Below are 15,277 nucleotides of genomic sequence, written 5' to 3' on the forward strand. Positions count from 1 at the left end.
GGCACTCACATTTAACTGTTAGGCAAGAAGGAATCAGCCAAGAAGTCTAAAAAATGAGTGGCCAGAAAACAAGAGAAATACAAACAGTGTATGTTACTGCAAGAGTCAAGTGAAGAAAATGTTTACTGAGGAGAAGTGATTAACTATGTCAAATGTTGCTGAGAGGCTTAGTAAGATGAGAACGGACCAGCTATGGGATTTAGCGACATGGTGGTCATTGTTAACTCTGAGTAGCAAGGAGGGAACGGATGTTCAAGCAGAGAGAAGTGAAGACAGAATGAGAGGTTAAGAAGTAGGAATAGTGAATACTAAAAAAAAAAAAAGTGCCAGATGTTATTGAGGATAGACAAGTGAATACGACAAGGTCCCTGTCTTCAAAGAAGGCCCTTGTACATGTTAAGATAAATCTTTTATTAACAATCTCTGAAAAGTATTCTTTTTTGGATACAAAAGAGGGCTACATTTATATTAATAAGCACGTTACTATAGGAGCAGGCCTTTATAAAGGAAAAAGTGGAGCTAAATAACATTATTAAGAACACAAAGTCTTCAATACATCAAAAATTTTATTATCAGATTTTCAGGTTGCTTGTGTACAACTAAAAATAGCTTTTATACATCATTCCACAAATTAAAATGCTCAAACATCGTTGTTCAGAATATGACTATTCAAAAAAGCACCATAGACATTTTCTCTGTCCTGTTTCCAAAATCCTCCTAGACAGGATGTTAGACAGCTACCACATATAATATGTGTGAATTGGATAAGATAAATGTGTCCTCCGCAACAAAAAGTCTGAGATTTTATGTAATTATAGTCATGCTGAATGAACAGTTTAGAATAATGTGCCATTGTCATCAAATCATATCTTCATACACGTGTAATCCACTCTGCACAATGGTTTCAACTCGGTGTGTATGTAATTAAATTGTAAGGTGCAGTAATAGCTGCTGCTGAGTTGAAATTTTGCTTTTTCAGTTTAAAGAAATGAATAGAAAGTACAGTCTAGTGAACATCAAAGTACTTTTCTGAGACAGTTAAATCTCATCAAAGAGGTCTTCTGGACTCCTGTTTCTTAGAGTTTCTAAAGACATGTTTTCAGCTGAGCTGTGCTCCTTTCTCAACGCCTCAGGTAGTGGAGGTTCATGCCTAGAGCAAAAAGAAAATCAAGATAATTTTATTTTTAAAAATTCCATATAGAGTAAAAGAATATTAAGAGATACATGAGTGAAACAAAAGTTAAACTCTGTTACAGAATTGGTTTAGAGACTTATTTCCCTCTGCTGACTTAACACAAACACAGATGAAGGGAGTTTAGTTTCTTTAACTGCTTTAGAATTAATTTGTCTCTATTCTGAGCTAACAAAAATTCAACGGCCTACGACAATATTCATAATTAAGGTTGAGAAATGAAATATTCTCTGTGCTGTATTTTTATGCCACGATATAAGGTTTCTCAAGCCATTTCTTTAATAATTTCATCACAGTTTACATTTTCCTTTGGCTCTCTTAAATTCTACCTATTAACATGCACTTTAATCTCCTAACAGCAGGGAGTTCTGATCACACGAATTTCCCTCGTGGTCATTTGATTATCAGCATGTACATAACTAATAACGCCTGCACATTTAGCAGTTGTTGATGAAATGCTGTTGGTCCACACTCATTTACTGAATCTCCATATCCTCATTTAATAACAGTTGTATTCGGCTTCAGGACTGCAGGCACTACATCAACGCACTGATCTCTATTTTTATGTAAATGTTCTCTTTGAGTCCTAGGATAAAAGGCAAGATCACTGATTGTTAACTAGTCTTAAAAACGGTAAGCTGGAGGGTAAAAGAGCTCAACCAGGACAGCTTCGGAACATGTTTATACCCTGGTATAAACCTTGTCAGCGGTTCTCTATGGAACCTAAATAAAATATGCTTAATATTCACGATTAGAGGTGGCTTCAGGGGCAATTATGACTAGGTTGAGTCAACCCAGTAATACTCAGTAATACCCTCATATTTCCAACTTCAAAGGCAGAGGAGGAGCCATGGCAGCTTGGTATAGCTGAAAGAGAATGGGACTTGAAGTCAGGACATAAAGATTTGAATTCAGGTCTATTTCTTATCAGCTCTGTGACTTTAGGCAAGTCATTTAACCTAACGGAACTTCTGTTCTCTCATTTCTAAAACTGAGATAATAATATTTGCCTCAGAGGTAGTCTAAAGACTAAATGAGGTGTTACAAATAAAAATGCTTGTAAATTCCGACAAAACATTTGGAAACTGTTATTAGTAGTTACTAATATTGCATAAACTATAAAAAGAGCTCCCGCTAATAGTGTCTTTAATTTAAAAGAACAGCCCATTAAAAATCCCCAAACATTGAGTATGTTTAGACTATGAGTATTTCAAAAGGCCTGCACTCATTCTTAGCTGCACAGATTCTTAAACATGAAGCCACCACAGGGTCCTCCTTGGCCTCATGACTGCATGCAAATATCCGTTGTCGGCGCCATGAGACCTGGGACAGGTTCTGTCTTATCCTGAGCAAACCAAGTTCAGACAGCATTACCCTCACAGGAATGCCAAGGTGCTAGGCATTAATGCATTGTCAAGATGACAAGTACTACCCCCTGGGAGTTTCAATGTTAAAATCAACAATAAGTATGGAGATAATTACTGTAACATGTAATTAAATATCTAAAAATATATTCCATGGGAGGAGAAAATGATACAGTACAGGATAAAAGTATAATTATTACATGTGTAAGTTTTCAATGTCAACTCCAAACACATTAAACATTTTTCTCTGGCCCTAAATGTCTTAGAGTTGCTTTTTGTCCTCTTAGACAAAATAGAGAATTGAATTATTTCTATTAAAAAGTCAGACACGGAAAAACGTCAGTAATTTTGCTCATAGTCTAGACAATGTACAACCAGAACACAGAGATCTATCAGTTTAGCTAAAAAAAAAGTCAGCACAAGACAAATGGACTACACTGAAGAGGAAAGTCTGAAGGAAATAGATTCCTGATGCTCCATTTATGATTCTCATCTCCTTCTAAAGTCACGAGGAGCTTAAGAAACAGATTTTGACTCCTTCGTTCTTAGTGCCCAGCACATGTCAGATGCTCAAGTTGTTCAATGAATGGAGGTCACTGTTCTACAGCTTTCCTATCCCTGGTAAGTCAACAGAGTACATTTAGAACTCTCCTTACAACCAAAAAAGAAAAAAATCATTTTTATAAGTAATAAATGTTTACTCTAAGACTTTTTATAAATTCTGAAAAGCATAAAGAGGACAATAAAAATGTACATTATCCTATTTTGCATTATTTGTATTTTCATATGTATTTTTTCAAAAGTGAGATCACTTTCTCTATATAACTTTGCAGCTTGATGATTTTACTCTACAATATATTAGCAATGTCATTGCATGTTGAAAAATATAGATCTATTTATCATTAATTTTTTTTTAAAGATTTAATTTTTTTTTCCTTTTTCTCCCCAAAGCCCCCCAGTACATAGTTGTATATTCTTCGTTGTGGGTCCTTCTAGTTGTGGCATGTGGGACGCTGCCTCAGCGTGGTTTGATGACCAGTGCCATGTCCGCGCCCAGGATTCGAACCAACGAAACACTGGGCCGCCTGCAGCGGAGCGTGCGAACTTAACCACTCGGCCACGGGGCCAGCCCCTATTTATCATTAATTTTAATTTGGATGTATTAACTATCAATCCACTGATGAATATTTGAGTTGGTCCCATTTTTTTTAATGGTCTTACAAACAATACAATAATTAACCTTAGCATATTTATCAAAGTATTTTTTCATGAACACACTTATTCTAAGAATTCATGCTTAGAGGTGAAATTTGAAAGCAAATAACTCACAGAACCTGTATCTAAAGTCTTAATAGAAAGTGAGCTAAATAAGTAATTTGAAACTTGGGAGTTCCTCTCTGTCTACTTAAATTACCACCATTAGTTATGGCCTACTTTAAGTTGTAAATCTACCATGAAGCATTTTTTTTTTTTAACTTTCCACATTCAGGCTGATTTTTCTTTTCTCTGATGATTTAAAGTAACTAATACCTGCACTCTACATTTCTTTGTTTGTAATTGTGGTAACACTGGTTTATATTATACAGACTTCAGGTGTACATCACTATAATTCGACTTCTGTATACATACATCACGCTCACCACCAAATGTCTAGTTTCCATCCATCACTGTACAATGACTCCCTCTAGCACTCCCTCCCCACCCCACCTTCCCCTCTGGTAACCACCAATCTGTTCTCTGTATCTACGTATTTGTTTGTTGTTGTTATTTTTAATCTTCCACATGAGTGAAATCATACAGTATTTGTCTTTCTCTGTCTGACTTATTTCGCTTAGCATACTACCCTCAAGGTCCATTCATATTGTCAAAAAAGGGTAAGATTTCAACTTTTTTTCTTTTTGGCTGAGTAATATTCCAGTGTGTGTGTTTGTGTGTATATACAAACATATATATCTAAATATATACCACATCTTCTTTATCCAATCATCAGTTTCTGGGCATGTAGGCTGGTTCCACGTCTTGGCTATTGTAAATAATGCTGCGATGAACATAGGGGTGCAACGGACTCTTGAGATTTCTGATATCAGGTTCTTAGGATAGATACCCAGTAATGCGATGGCTGGGTCATAGGGTATTTCTATTTTTAACTTTTTGAGAAGTCTCCATACTGTTTTCCATAGTGGCTGTACCAGTTTGCATTCCCACCAACAGTGTATGAGGGTTCCTTTTTCTCCACAACCTCTCCAACATTTGTCACTCTTGGTTTTGGATGTTTTTGCCAATCTAACGGGTGTAAGGTGATATCTTAGTGTAGTTTTGATTTGCATTTCCCTGATGATTAGCGATGATGAACATCTTTTCATGTGTCTATTGGCCATATTCATATCTTCTTTTGAGAAATGTCTGTTCATGTCCTCTGCCCATTTTTTGATCGGGTTGTTTGTTTTTTTGTAGTTAAGCAGTGTGAGTTGTTTGTATATTATGGAGATTAACCCTTTGTCGGATAAGTGGCTTGTAAATATTTTTTCCCAATTAGTGAGCTGTTTTTTTGTTTCAATCCTGTTTTCCCTTGCCTTGAAGAAGCTCTTTAGTCTGATGAAGTCCCATTTATTTATTCTTTCTATTGTTTCCCTCAACTGAGGAGTTACAGCGTCCGAAAAGATTCTTTTGAAACTGATGTCAAAGAGTGTACTGCCTATATTTTCTTCCAAAAGACTTATTGTCTCAGGCCTAATCTTTAGGTCTTTGATCCATTTTGAGTTTATTTTGGTGTGTGGTGAAAAAGACTGGTCAATTTTCAATCTTTTGCATGTGGCTGTCCAGTTTTCCCAGCACCATTTGTTGAAGAGACTTTCTTTTCTCCATTGTAGGCCCTCTGCTCCTTTATCAAAGATTAGCTGTCCATAGATTTTCAGAGTTTTTATGAACAACATGGTTCAACAGGATCAGGAGATCTTTACTGCTGCTCCACCACATGAGCTCTCGATCAGGCGACTGCACCTTTCTGGATCTTGGTTTCTTAATTTGTGGAAAGTTAGGGTTATTATCAATGACCTTGAGTTCTTTCAGTTCCCAAATTCTGAGACAGTCGTACTCAAACAGTTGAGCACAGACTACCTTGCAAAATACAGGTTCTGAAAAAATATCTGTGGAACAAATGAATGATGTGAATTAAAGAAGAAAGATCAATGACAGATTAAGAAACCACCTTGGTACAGTTAAAGGCTAAAGTATAAGGACTATTTCAAATAAAGAGAATAAAATGAAACTTCTTCAGATGATGACAACCTCACTAAAAGATGGCTTAAATTCTCAACAATATAATTGAAGTTCTAAGTTCTCTTAGCTTGATTTCACACTGCATTAAAACACACACACACAAACACGAAAAAGATTATTACAACTTGATCAAAATTGTACTACCACCATCTAATTAACAATAAATAGTGTAGATCAAAAGTTAAATTTGTCAAAAAATATCTAAAACTAATAGCAACAAATGTTGGAGAGGTTGCGGAGAAAAAGGAACCCTCATACACTGCTGGTGGGAATGCAAACTGGTGCAGCCACTATGGAAAACAGTATGGAGATTCCTCAAAAAACTAAAAATAGAACTACCATACGATCCAGCCATCCCACTACTGGGTATTTATCCAAAGAGCCTGAAGTCAGCAATCCCAAAAGTCCTGTGCACCCCAATGTTTATTGCAGCACTGTTTACAATAGCCAAGACGTGGAAGCAACCTAAGTGCCCATCAACAGACGAATGAATAAAGAAGATGTGGTACATGTATACAATGGAATACTACTCAGCTGCAAAACAGAACAAAATCATTCCATTTGCAATAACGTGGATGGACCTTGAGAGAATTATGTTAAGTGAAATAAGCCAGTAAGAGAAAGATAATCTGTGTATGACTCCACTCATATGAGGAATTTAAAACTATGGACCAAGAACAGTTTAGTGGCTACCAGGGGAAAGGTGGGGTGGGGGGTGGGCACAAAGGGTGAAGTGGTGCACCTACAACATGACTGACAAACATTAATGTACAATTGAAATTTCACAAGATTGTAACCTATCAATAACTCAATAAAAAAAAAAAGTTAAATTTGTCAAAAGAAATATCTCATCCTGAGAAAGTTTCTCTAAAATGTTAGAATGAACGATTGCCTTCTCTTTTAACTTTCTGGGTGTTGAATTACCAACATCTTTTGCATTGGTATTTCCAGCTATTGGCTCATTTTGTATAGACATTTTCTCAGCTGAGTTTAAAATGATATTACCATGGCTGGACTATCAAGATTTTCTTATTTAAAAGGGAAGCATTAGTATTGTTTGGAGTGGATTAGTTGCATTTTATAACATATTCTGAGAATAATATTTCTGAAACATGACAAGGTGCCTATCTGAGCAAAGTGAGAGGTCCAGGAAAATGTGTAATGACCGATGGCACCATGATAGTTGAAAAATCATGCTCATTTGACTATGAAATAAACAATGGTTCTGAAATCAAAAATCAAAAGTCAATGTTTATGTGGCCTAACTATATTTCTACCTGCACAATACACATAAAATTCATTTCTAGGTGAATTAAACGTCTAAATGACAACGGCAAAACTTTAAAGCATTTGGAAGAAAATAAAGGAGAATGTCATTAGGATATTAGAATAGGGAAGTTTTCCTTTTTTAAAGGCAGAAAATGAAACCATAAAGGCAAAAAGTGATAAATTCAGTTATTTTAGAAGTAAGTACTCCTTTTCATCAATAGACACCTTAAATAGACTGAAAAGATGAGTCACAAACTGGGGAGGACACTGTAACATATGCTACTAACAAAGGATTACTATCCAAAGAAATCCTATACTTTAAAAAACCCAACATAATTAAAAAATATATGCCAAAGACTACAGGAACTTCCAAGAAGAGGAAAGAATGGGGGCAAATAAGCATTAGCAACCATTAATAAGTAATTTTACAACAGATTAGCAAAAACTAAAATGTCCAAGAATATCAAAGATCAAGCAGGACATGGAATAACAAGATAAATTACTGCTGGTTGGAGTGTAACCATTGGAAACCACCGTGGATAACAATTTGGCAATAACTGCCAAGGTACACGAAGATGTAAGCACCTATAACTCAGGAATTCCACTCCTAGGCACACACTCTAGAGAAACATTTACGTATGTGTGTCAGGAGATAACACAAATGTTCACAGGTGCAGTGTTTCTAACAGTGAAAAACTAAAAACTACCCATATGTCTTCACAGGAAAATGGGCAAATAAGTCATAGTTTTCACACAATGGACTATGATACAGTTATACACATGCATGAATCTCAAACATAATGTTCACCAAAAGAGCAAGGCATAAAAGAATACACACAATATGATTCTCCTCATTTAAAGTTCAAAAACATGCAAACCTCTGCAGCATTACTCTTTGAACACTGGTGTGTATGTGCGTGTGCGTGTGTGTGTGTGGTGTGTCTATATCTGTGCATGGACTTAATAGTTCTGGATCTTATTTGCTCTTCCATGACAATGTTCTCAGATTTCTGAGTCCTATAACTGTAGTTATGGCGAAGATGGTGACACAGAAGAGGGGCAGGTTTAGTATTAGGCATAAGGGATCCACTTTAGACATACTGGGTGAGTCTGGGTGACTGCAGGGTATCCAAATGGAGAGAGATGTTGAGTCGGTAGATGAGTCTATCAGTGTAGAGCTCAGGAGGGATGTGTGAACTACACATACAGAGACAGAAGTCACTGCCACATCCCTGCCACTAACGGCAAATGAGTGAGTTAAAGAGATTGCCCAGAGAAAGTCAACCAGAGAAAAAACATGGAATCCTGGAGAATATTAAAATGTAGGGCAGACAGCTAGAGAGGAAAAGGAATAAAAGAAGATTGAAAAGGAACGATTTGAGAGCTATGAGAAGTGTTGTCACAGAAGCCAAGGACCAAGTTTATTTTGTGTGCCCACAGCTTGTGCTGTTTCCACTTGCCACTTAAATGCTGGCTTTTTATACAACTTTAACTGATGAATCTGTAAACACAGGTTAGGTAAATTATTTTTACCCGCTATGAATTATCTGGAGTCGAGGAGAATAGCCTGCAAGGATGCTGCTATGCTTTTGATTTATTACAGATAAGAAGAACAGGCAACGTCTTCTTTTGGGAAGAAGGAAGTCTTAAACTCTTGGACTATAGCAGTCACAGCAAAAATCTAGCAAAATGGTCAATTCCTGCGTGGCCACCAAAGCACAGTAAAGTAGCTGCTTCTCTCACATTATTAAAAAAATTATATATCTAAAACTTTGTTTTACTACCAACTTCCCTGTCATCCACCCATGTCATCTCTGACTTTCCCCTGGGATTAGAGTTAAGGTCAGATGTGGGGCGAGGGATGAAGATAGAGGTGAGGTAAGAGCAATCTATAGGGAGAGAATCAGACCTAAGCATTGGCTGGCACATACAATATTTGGTAATAATAAAAGCCAAACATCTACTGGTTTGTTTTTTAGGATGTAGCAAATCAAACCTTTATCAAAATGATCACAAAAAACAGCCAAATGAAAGTATTAGGTACTTGCTACTATTAAATAGCTAGTCAGCTATCATTCGGACCTTAACAGAATTCCCACTATGGAAAAAACTCAATTATAGAAACACCTTCTAAATGGAAAAGTTTTAAATAATGTGCTTAAAGATTTGACATCACCAAAGTCACCACCATATTTTCAAATTAAATCTCAGTATTTAAAAAAAATATTTGTTCTTAAAATAAATGAGAAAAGTGGCTTCAAATTTCTGGTTGACCTTATAAAAACCAAAAGCGTCTCCTAAATAAGTTAACTGACTGAAGTCATGAGGATTCAGCAAAACGAGTGTTGTACATTGTCTGCAAGTTGGTAGGCCCAGACGGCCTTTCACTGGCCTGAGAAAATGAGAGAAAAGAAGTTGAAACTTTCTTTCTGGCAACCAAAATGGCAAATAAAAGAAACTGCATTAGTTATTTTCAATTAAATTCCTAAAGATATCTTTTTCTAATGACTATTACTTTGCTGTTGGAATTTATCAAGAGCAAGAAAATGGACATACACTAGGTAATTCTGAATGAAACAAAGAAAGGAGAATTATGAAGAGTGAATACATTTAATGCTAAAACACACAATGCTTTATAGACTTTGGGAAAGGACAATAATTCTAAAATTTCTCCTGTAAACTTCCTGTAAAATATATAAAAATCTCTAGTTTTATATAATTCAATGTTTAAAGTCACAATCATTAAGATAAATATGTCCATAATTTACAAGGATGCCAAAATTTATGCAGGAATTTCATAATACGAAATTGAAAGATTTTGTCACTGTTACTGCTCTTTATTCAGATAAATAATATTACTCTGGCAATTCACTAGATGGCCAAAATCAAAGTCCATACATGCTTCAAAAGATCAACACCTGAAATGCCCTACATTAAACCCCACTTCTTCCTGCATTCCTTGCAAGTTTTGATATTTGCTACTGTTGATCTATGCCTATAAAAGTAGAAAACTGTCATCTTGGTAGAAAATTATTCTCTACAACTTTAATTTTAAGGCAGGCCATTGCTTATTGCTGCTCGGTGTGCTATAAATGCAGTCTCCCTCACTAGACTAGAAGCTTCTCAAGCGGAGAGACTCTGCTTTATTTGACCTGGTTCATAAATGTCCCAATGATTGCATGTATTAATTAATAAACAAATGACTGAATAAATGAGGTAGCCAGTGTAAACAAGAAGGCTCAACAAAGCCAAGTGACTTGCCCAAAGCCACACAGCCAGTAAGCATGGAAGCCAGCAGGCAGGCAAGTCAACAATGAAGCCAGGACATTAGCCCAGGTTCCCCCGCTCCAAAGCCCATACCCTTCAGGCTACACCAGTGTAGGGGTCACTCATTCTTACTACTAGTCCAGAGGAAGGCAGCTGGGTGTTGTGCAGTGTGTCTCAAAAAGGAGTTCCACGAGACACTCTAAAAAATGAAAGCTGTGGTCCAAAACGTTTGGAAAATATTTATTTTTCTACACTAAGTTCTCTAAGTATTTCATGTGGATATTATGCTTTAAAAGCCATGGAAGTTCTTCCATAAATAAACTTGTTAATTAAATTATTAGGTAAAACAAAAGCAAGGTGCAGAAGAGTGTGTGTAGGAAATTAGAGTGTGTGTATATTTACACACATACATATATATAGGTCTATGTGTGTTTACATGTACATAGAATCACTCTGGGAGGATGTGATGGCCCACTAGAAATGGCCGACTCTGAGGAGAGAACCGTGGGCTGAAGGACAGAGGTACTTTTTTGCTGAATATTCTTTTAAACTGTTGAGATTGTTTTTAAACCTTACACACAGATTATATCTTTTTAAAGTGCTTGAAGAAAAAAAAAAGAGCTTGTTTATCCTAGGTTTTACAAATGAATTTGGCAGCCAAAGCCTCTTTTCTCACTATCTCTTAGCTATTAATATTCCAAGAAACTAGTGTTCTCTGGAACAGGCTGCATTACTTGCTTCTCTGAGAATATAACATCTACTAGCCTGAACCCAAAAACTTAATGGTCCAATGAAGGAAAATAAAAACACAGAAAAAGAAGACAGAACTCTACTTTTGGCTACCAAGAGAAGCGGAGAAAACATGGGCAGACAATAATACCCAACCACGGAGCTGAGCAATCTCTATGGAACCAGGGACCAGGAATGATAGTTTCGCCACAGTGTGGAACCAGCTGTTTTAGTTTCCTGCTGCTGGTGCAACAAATTACCATAACAGAGTGGCTTAAAACAACACAAATTCATTATCTTCCAGTTCTGGGGGTTGGCAGTCTGACCCAGATTTCACTGGGCTAGAATCAAGATGTTGGCAGAGCCGTGCTCCTCTCTGGAGGCTCGACCAGAAAATCTGTTTCCCTGCTTTTTCCAGCTTCCAGAGGCTGCCCCCTCCTCCATCTGCAAAGCCAGCACTTGCTGGTGGACTTCTCACATCCCCTCACTCCGACCTTGCTTCCTTTGTCACATCTCTTTCTCTGACTCTCCTTCAACCTCTCTCTTCTACTTAAGAGTCTTGTGATACACTGGACCCACCTGAATAATCCAGGATAACTTTTAAGGTCAGTTCATTAGCAACCTTAATCCATCTGCAACCTTAATTTCCCTTTGCCATGTGATCTAATATAGTCTCAGATTCCAGGAATTACGACCCCGACATCTTTGTGAGGGAGAAGCATTATTCTGCATACCACTGTAGCCTTAACTTACTTAAGGCTCAATTGTTATTCTAATCTATCAGCTTAAATAGGTTTCAGGATAACTGAATAGAGCAATAGGTTGAGTGAGAGCAGGGCATGCAAAGCCCAGAGCTATAAGAAACCCTCAAGCTGGCTGGAGGAGGCATCTGCAAGGTCTGTGTAATATGACATGAAGCTCAAAAGTACCCATACTGGGTCTTCCTATCTAGAGATGAACTGAAGCAGAGTCACTGAGAGAGGCTGGCAAGTACCATCATCCATCACCTACCTGTTCACTATTTTTTAAGTGCTTATCACAGGTCAGAGACAGCGCTAGATGCCTGGGATACAAAGGGAGCAAACAAACAAGCCAAGATGGAAGTAACAGTGAGTTGCCGAGCGCTCCTAAATATGCGCTCACAGCAGCCTCTGTCTGGGGTAACACAACAGGGAGCTGGCTTTCCCTATGACGGTTCTAAAGAGTCAGGCTGTTAAAGAACCACAGACAATGCCACCCTCATGGGCCTATGACCTGCGCTGGCAGTCACACAGGGCCACAAGCTTAGAAGGGCCTCATCCCTGGCTTAATGCTCTGCTGTCACTGTCTTGAAATTCTTCATAATTTTGAAGAAAAGGGCTCTGTGATTTCGTTTTGCACTGGTCCTGCAAGCTACCTTAGTGTGTCCTGACCACACACTTTGAGTGACCTCAGTATACCAGACCTAAACTGATCCTAACTGATTGCTCAGACTTATTCTGGACCAAAAAACAATGGGACTATTTTTTTTCAACCTGTTATGTACTGAAGTTTGGACTGATTCTGTCCTATTCAGAATCTATTTTTTTCTTCTCCCAAAGCCCCCCAGTACATAGTTGTATATTCTTGTTGTAGGTCCTTCTAGTTGTGGCATGTGGGACACCACCTCAGCATGGCTTGATGAGCAATGCTAGGTCCGTGCCCAGGATCCGAACCGGCGAAACCCTGGGCCACCAAAGTGGAGTGCGCAAACTTAACCACTCGGCCATGTGCCAGCCCCCAGAATCTAGTTTTGATCTTTAATTAGCACAAACACCTGTAAACCTCCTTTCTAACAATTAAAAAACATCTACTTTTTCTCTTCAGGGAAATAAAATACTTGGTGAATTATTTCACTGCTAATTTTTTTTTTGGCAGCAAATAAATAAAGAAGAATGCCTTTTCCTGGCAAATAAATACCCAGCTCTGTCCTTCTCTCTCCTCCTCTTTTTCTTTTTTAAAGCTCTGCTATCTTTTGTTTTACAGTAAAAGAATTCAGTTTCTTCTCTAATTTACAGATTTTTCCACTATTTTAGTTCATGCCAGTGCACTTTATTCTTAGTGTTCTCAAAATTACCTGGTCTAATTAATTCCTCTGTTCACAAAGCAGTGAACGTGTCATCACTGCCATCCTGTGCTGTGGCCTACGTTATCTCCTCCCTTTTTGATTTGTTGAATATCCTTCCTGAATATTTTTCTAGGCTTTTCATGGTATGGGTGACTAAAGATAATTATGCAGACAGACTTTTTTTTTTGAGGAAGATTAGCCCTGAGCTAACATCTGCTGTAAATCTTCCCTTTTTTTTTTTTTTTTTTGTGCTGAGGAAGACTGGCCCTGAGCTAAGATCTGTGCCCATCTTCCTCCACTTTATGTGGGATGCCTGCCATAGCATGGCTTGATAAGTGGTGCATAGGTCTGTGCCTGGGATACAAACCAGAGAACCCTGGGCAGCCAAAGTGGAGCATGGGAACTTAACCGTTATGCCACTGGGCTGGCCCTGGGCAGCCAGACTTTTTAAAGAAAACAGGCTATTTTAGAGTATCACCAACATCATATAACTTTCATATAAATAAAATATCATATAACTGATACATAAAATAAACAAACTAGAAAGTAACTTCACAAAGTTACTCATTCAATTTGGTATTATGGGTGAAAGTAACGAGTGTTACTCCTCAAATTCTAGGAGATATTCTTTCTGTCTGTCATAAAGAAACATGTCAGAAAGGGGTCAGAGGATGGAAGAAGGCAGATGGAAATAATATACAAAATTTTGTGGATTTTGATTTTGAATTAGAAAGATTAAACTTTTCAGTTGATTTCAAAATATAACTAAACTGTAAAGTAAAACCAAATTGTATACGGAGGCAGAATGTTTTTAAAACAAATCACTGTATCTACAATTGGTAGCAATTTACTGTGTAGATATGGGAGCACAGCCATGGAAAATGTAGTCTATACACTCAGAATGACTGGAGAAAGATCTATCTAACCTTTTTGCCCTTGAAAAGTTTATTACATGTACAGTATTATGATTCCAATAAAAGTTCAAATGTCACTACTAAACTTTCATTTACCACTAAAAATATGTGAAGTATCTCAAATGTTATTTAAAAGTCAATCAAATCCACACATAAAGCTATTGACTACAGTTGTGTGCTGTGTTTACATAACTATATTTACTAAGTACACTATATACATTTTCTCATTGTGATTTCTTTATGATTACATAAATTACCATTTTTTTCAAGATTTGTACTGAACTGATGTGTATTTTGAAGAAGCAGAGTAAGTGTGACATATAGTTCTGTTAGCATTAACTGATACAATTTGGTCTCATTTCTTTAAACGTCCTACTGCAATCAATGCCTTAAGAAAATAGAAAAATAGTATTTTTAAATTATTTCTCCAAAATTTATAGTGGAAGAAGCTTTTATGTTAAATTTACATTAACAAATTTAATGAAGTCAATGTTTTGTAAAGGCGTTGGTTTGCTATGCCAAAATGCAGGACTGGCTATAGCATTTAATTACTAAGACAGACAAATTCAGTAAATAATCGATTAACAACTCAAACAACAATTGTTACCTAACTGATCTTATTTTGCTACTATGAGAAAGCTACAGATCTCAGTCTGGATCCTCTGTCATCTGAACTATATAATTATTAACTTTTCTCCTTGCCTTTTATTTTTTCCTCCCTCAGCCCATCTTCCAACTGCTGCTAATTGTCTTTCTACAACACAAGTCTGAGTATTACTTTCCACTCCTCCAAGGCTACAGTTGAAACTCCCTTGGCATAGCGAAAAAAGAGAAAGAAATGATCGTCTGATTTCTAGTTTCATGTCTACCTTTCTGGCTCTAACTAGCCAATGCTTTTGCACACCAAGCTCTTGTCATCCACCAAACACATCATTCTCTCTTCGTCGCCCTACTTTTCCACACAGTTCCCTTAGCTTGAGGACTCTTTCTCTTAACTTCTTTACTTAGCAAGCTCCTACTCATCATTGAAAGCCATATTCAGATGGCACTGCTTCTGGGAAGACTTCCATACTCTCTTAGGCAGAGAAATTAATTATCTCGTATTTTCCAACAGTACGTCCTAAATCAAGCAGGTCTTTGTTCCAGCAACCACTGCTGTGTAACAAACCACCTTAAA

The 15,277-nt window shown here is 37.1% G+C and overlaps 1 protein-coding gene across 9 annotated transcripts in view; it reads right to left on the bottom strand.

The window, feature by feature from the left end:
* Nucleotides 1–548: 548 nt before the first annotated feature.
* The window catches only part of XRCC4 (X-ray repair cross complementing 4), a 235,263-nt gene continuing 220,534 nt past the window's right edge, over nt 549–15,277 (bottom strand). For all 9 annotated transcript variants that reach the window (XM_008539125.2, XM_008539098.2, XM_008539089.2 and 6 more), the window contains one exon: nt 549–1,150. In XM_008539125.2, coding sequence (XP_008537347.2) covers nt 1,039–1,150 — 112 coding nt within the window. In that variant the 3' untranslated portion in view covers nt 549–1,038. The remainder of the gene's footprint in view (nt 1,151–15,277) is intronic.

This window comes from Equus przewalskii, chromosome 13 (genome assembly GCF_037783145.1).
Source record: "Equus przewalskii isolate Varuska chromosome 13, EquPr2, whole genome shotgun sequence".
In the NCBI taxonomy this organism is placed as follows: Eukaryota; Metazoa; Chordata; class Mammalia; order Perissodactyla; family Equidae; genus Equus; species Equus przewalskii.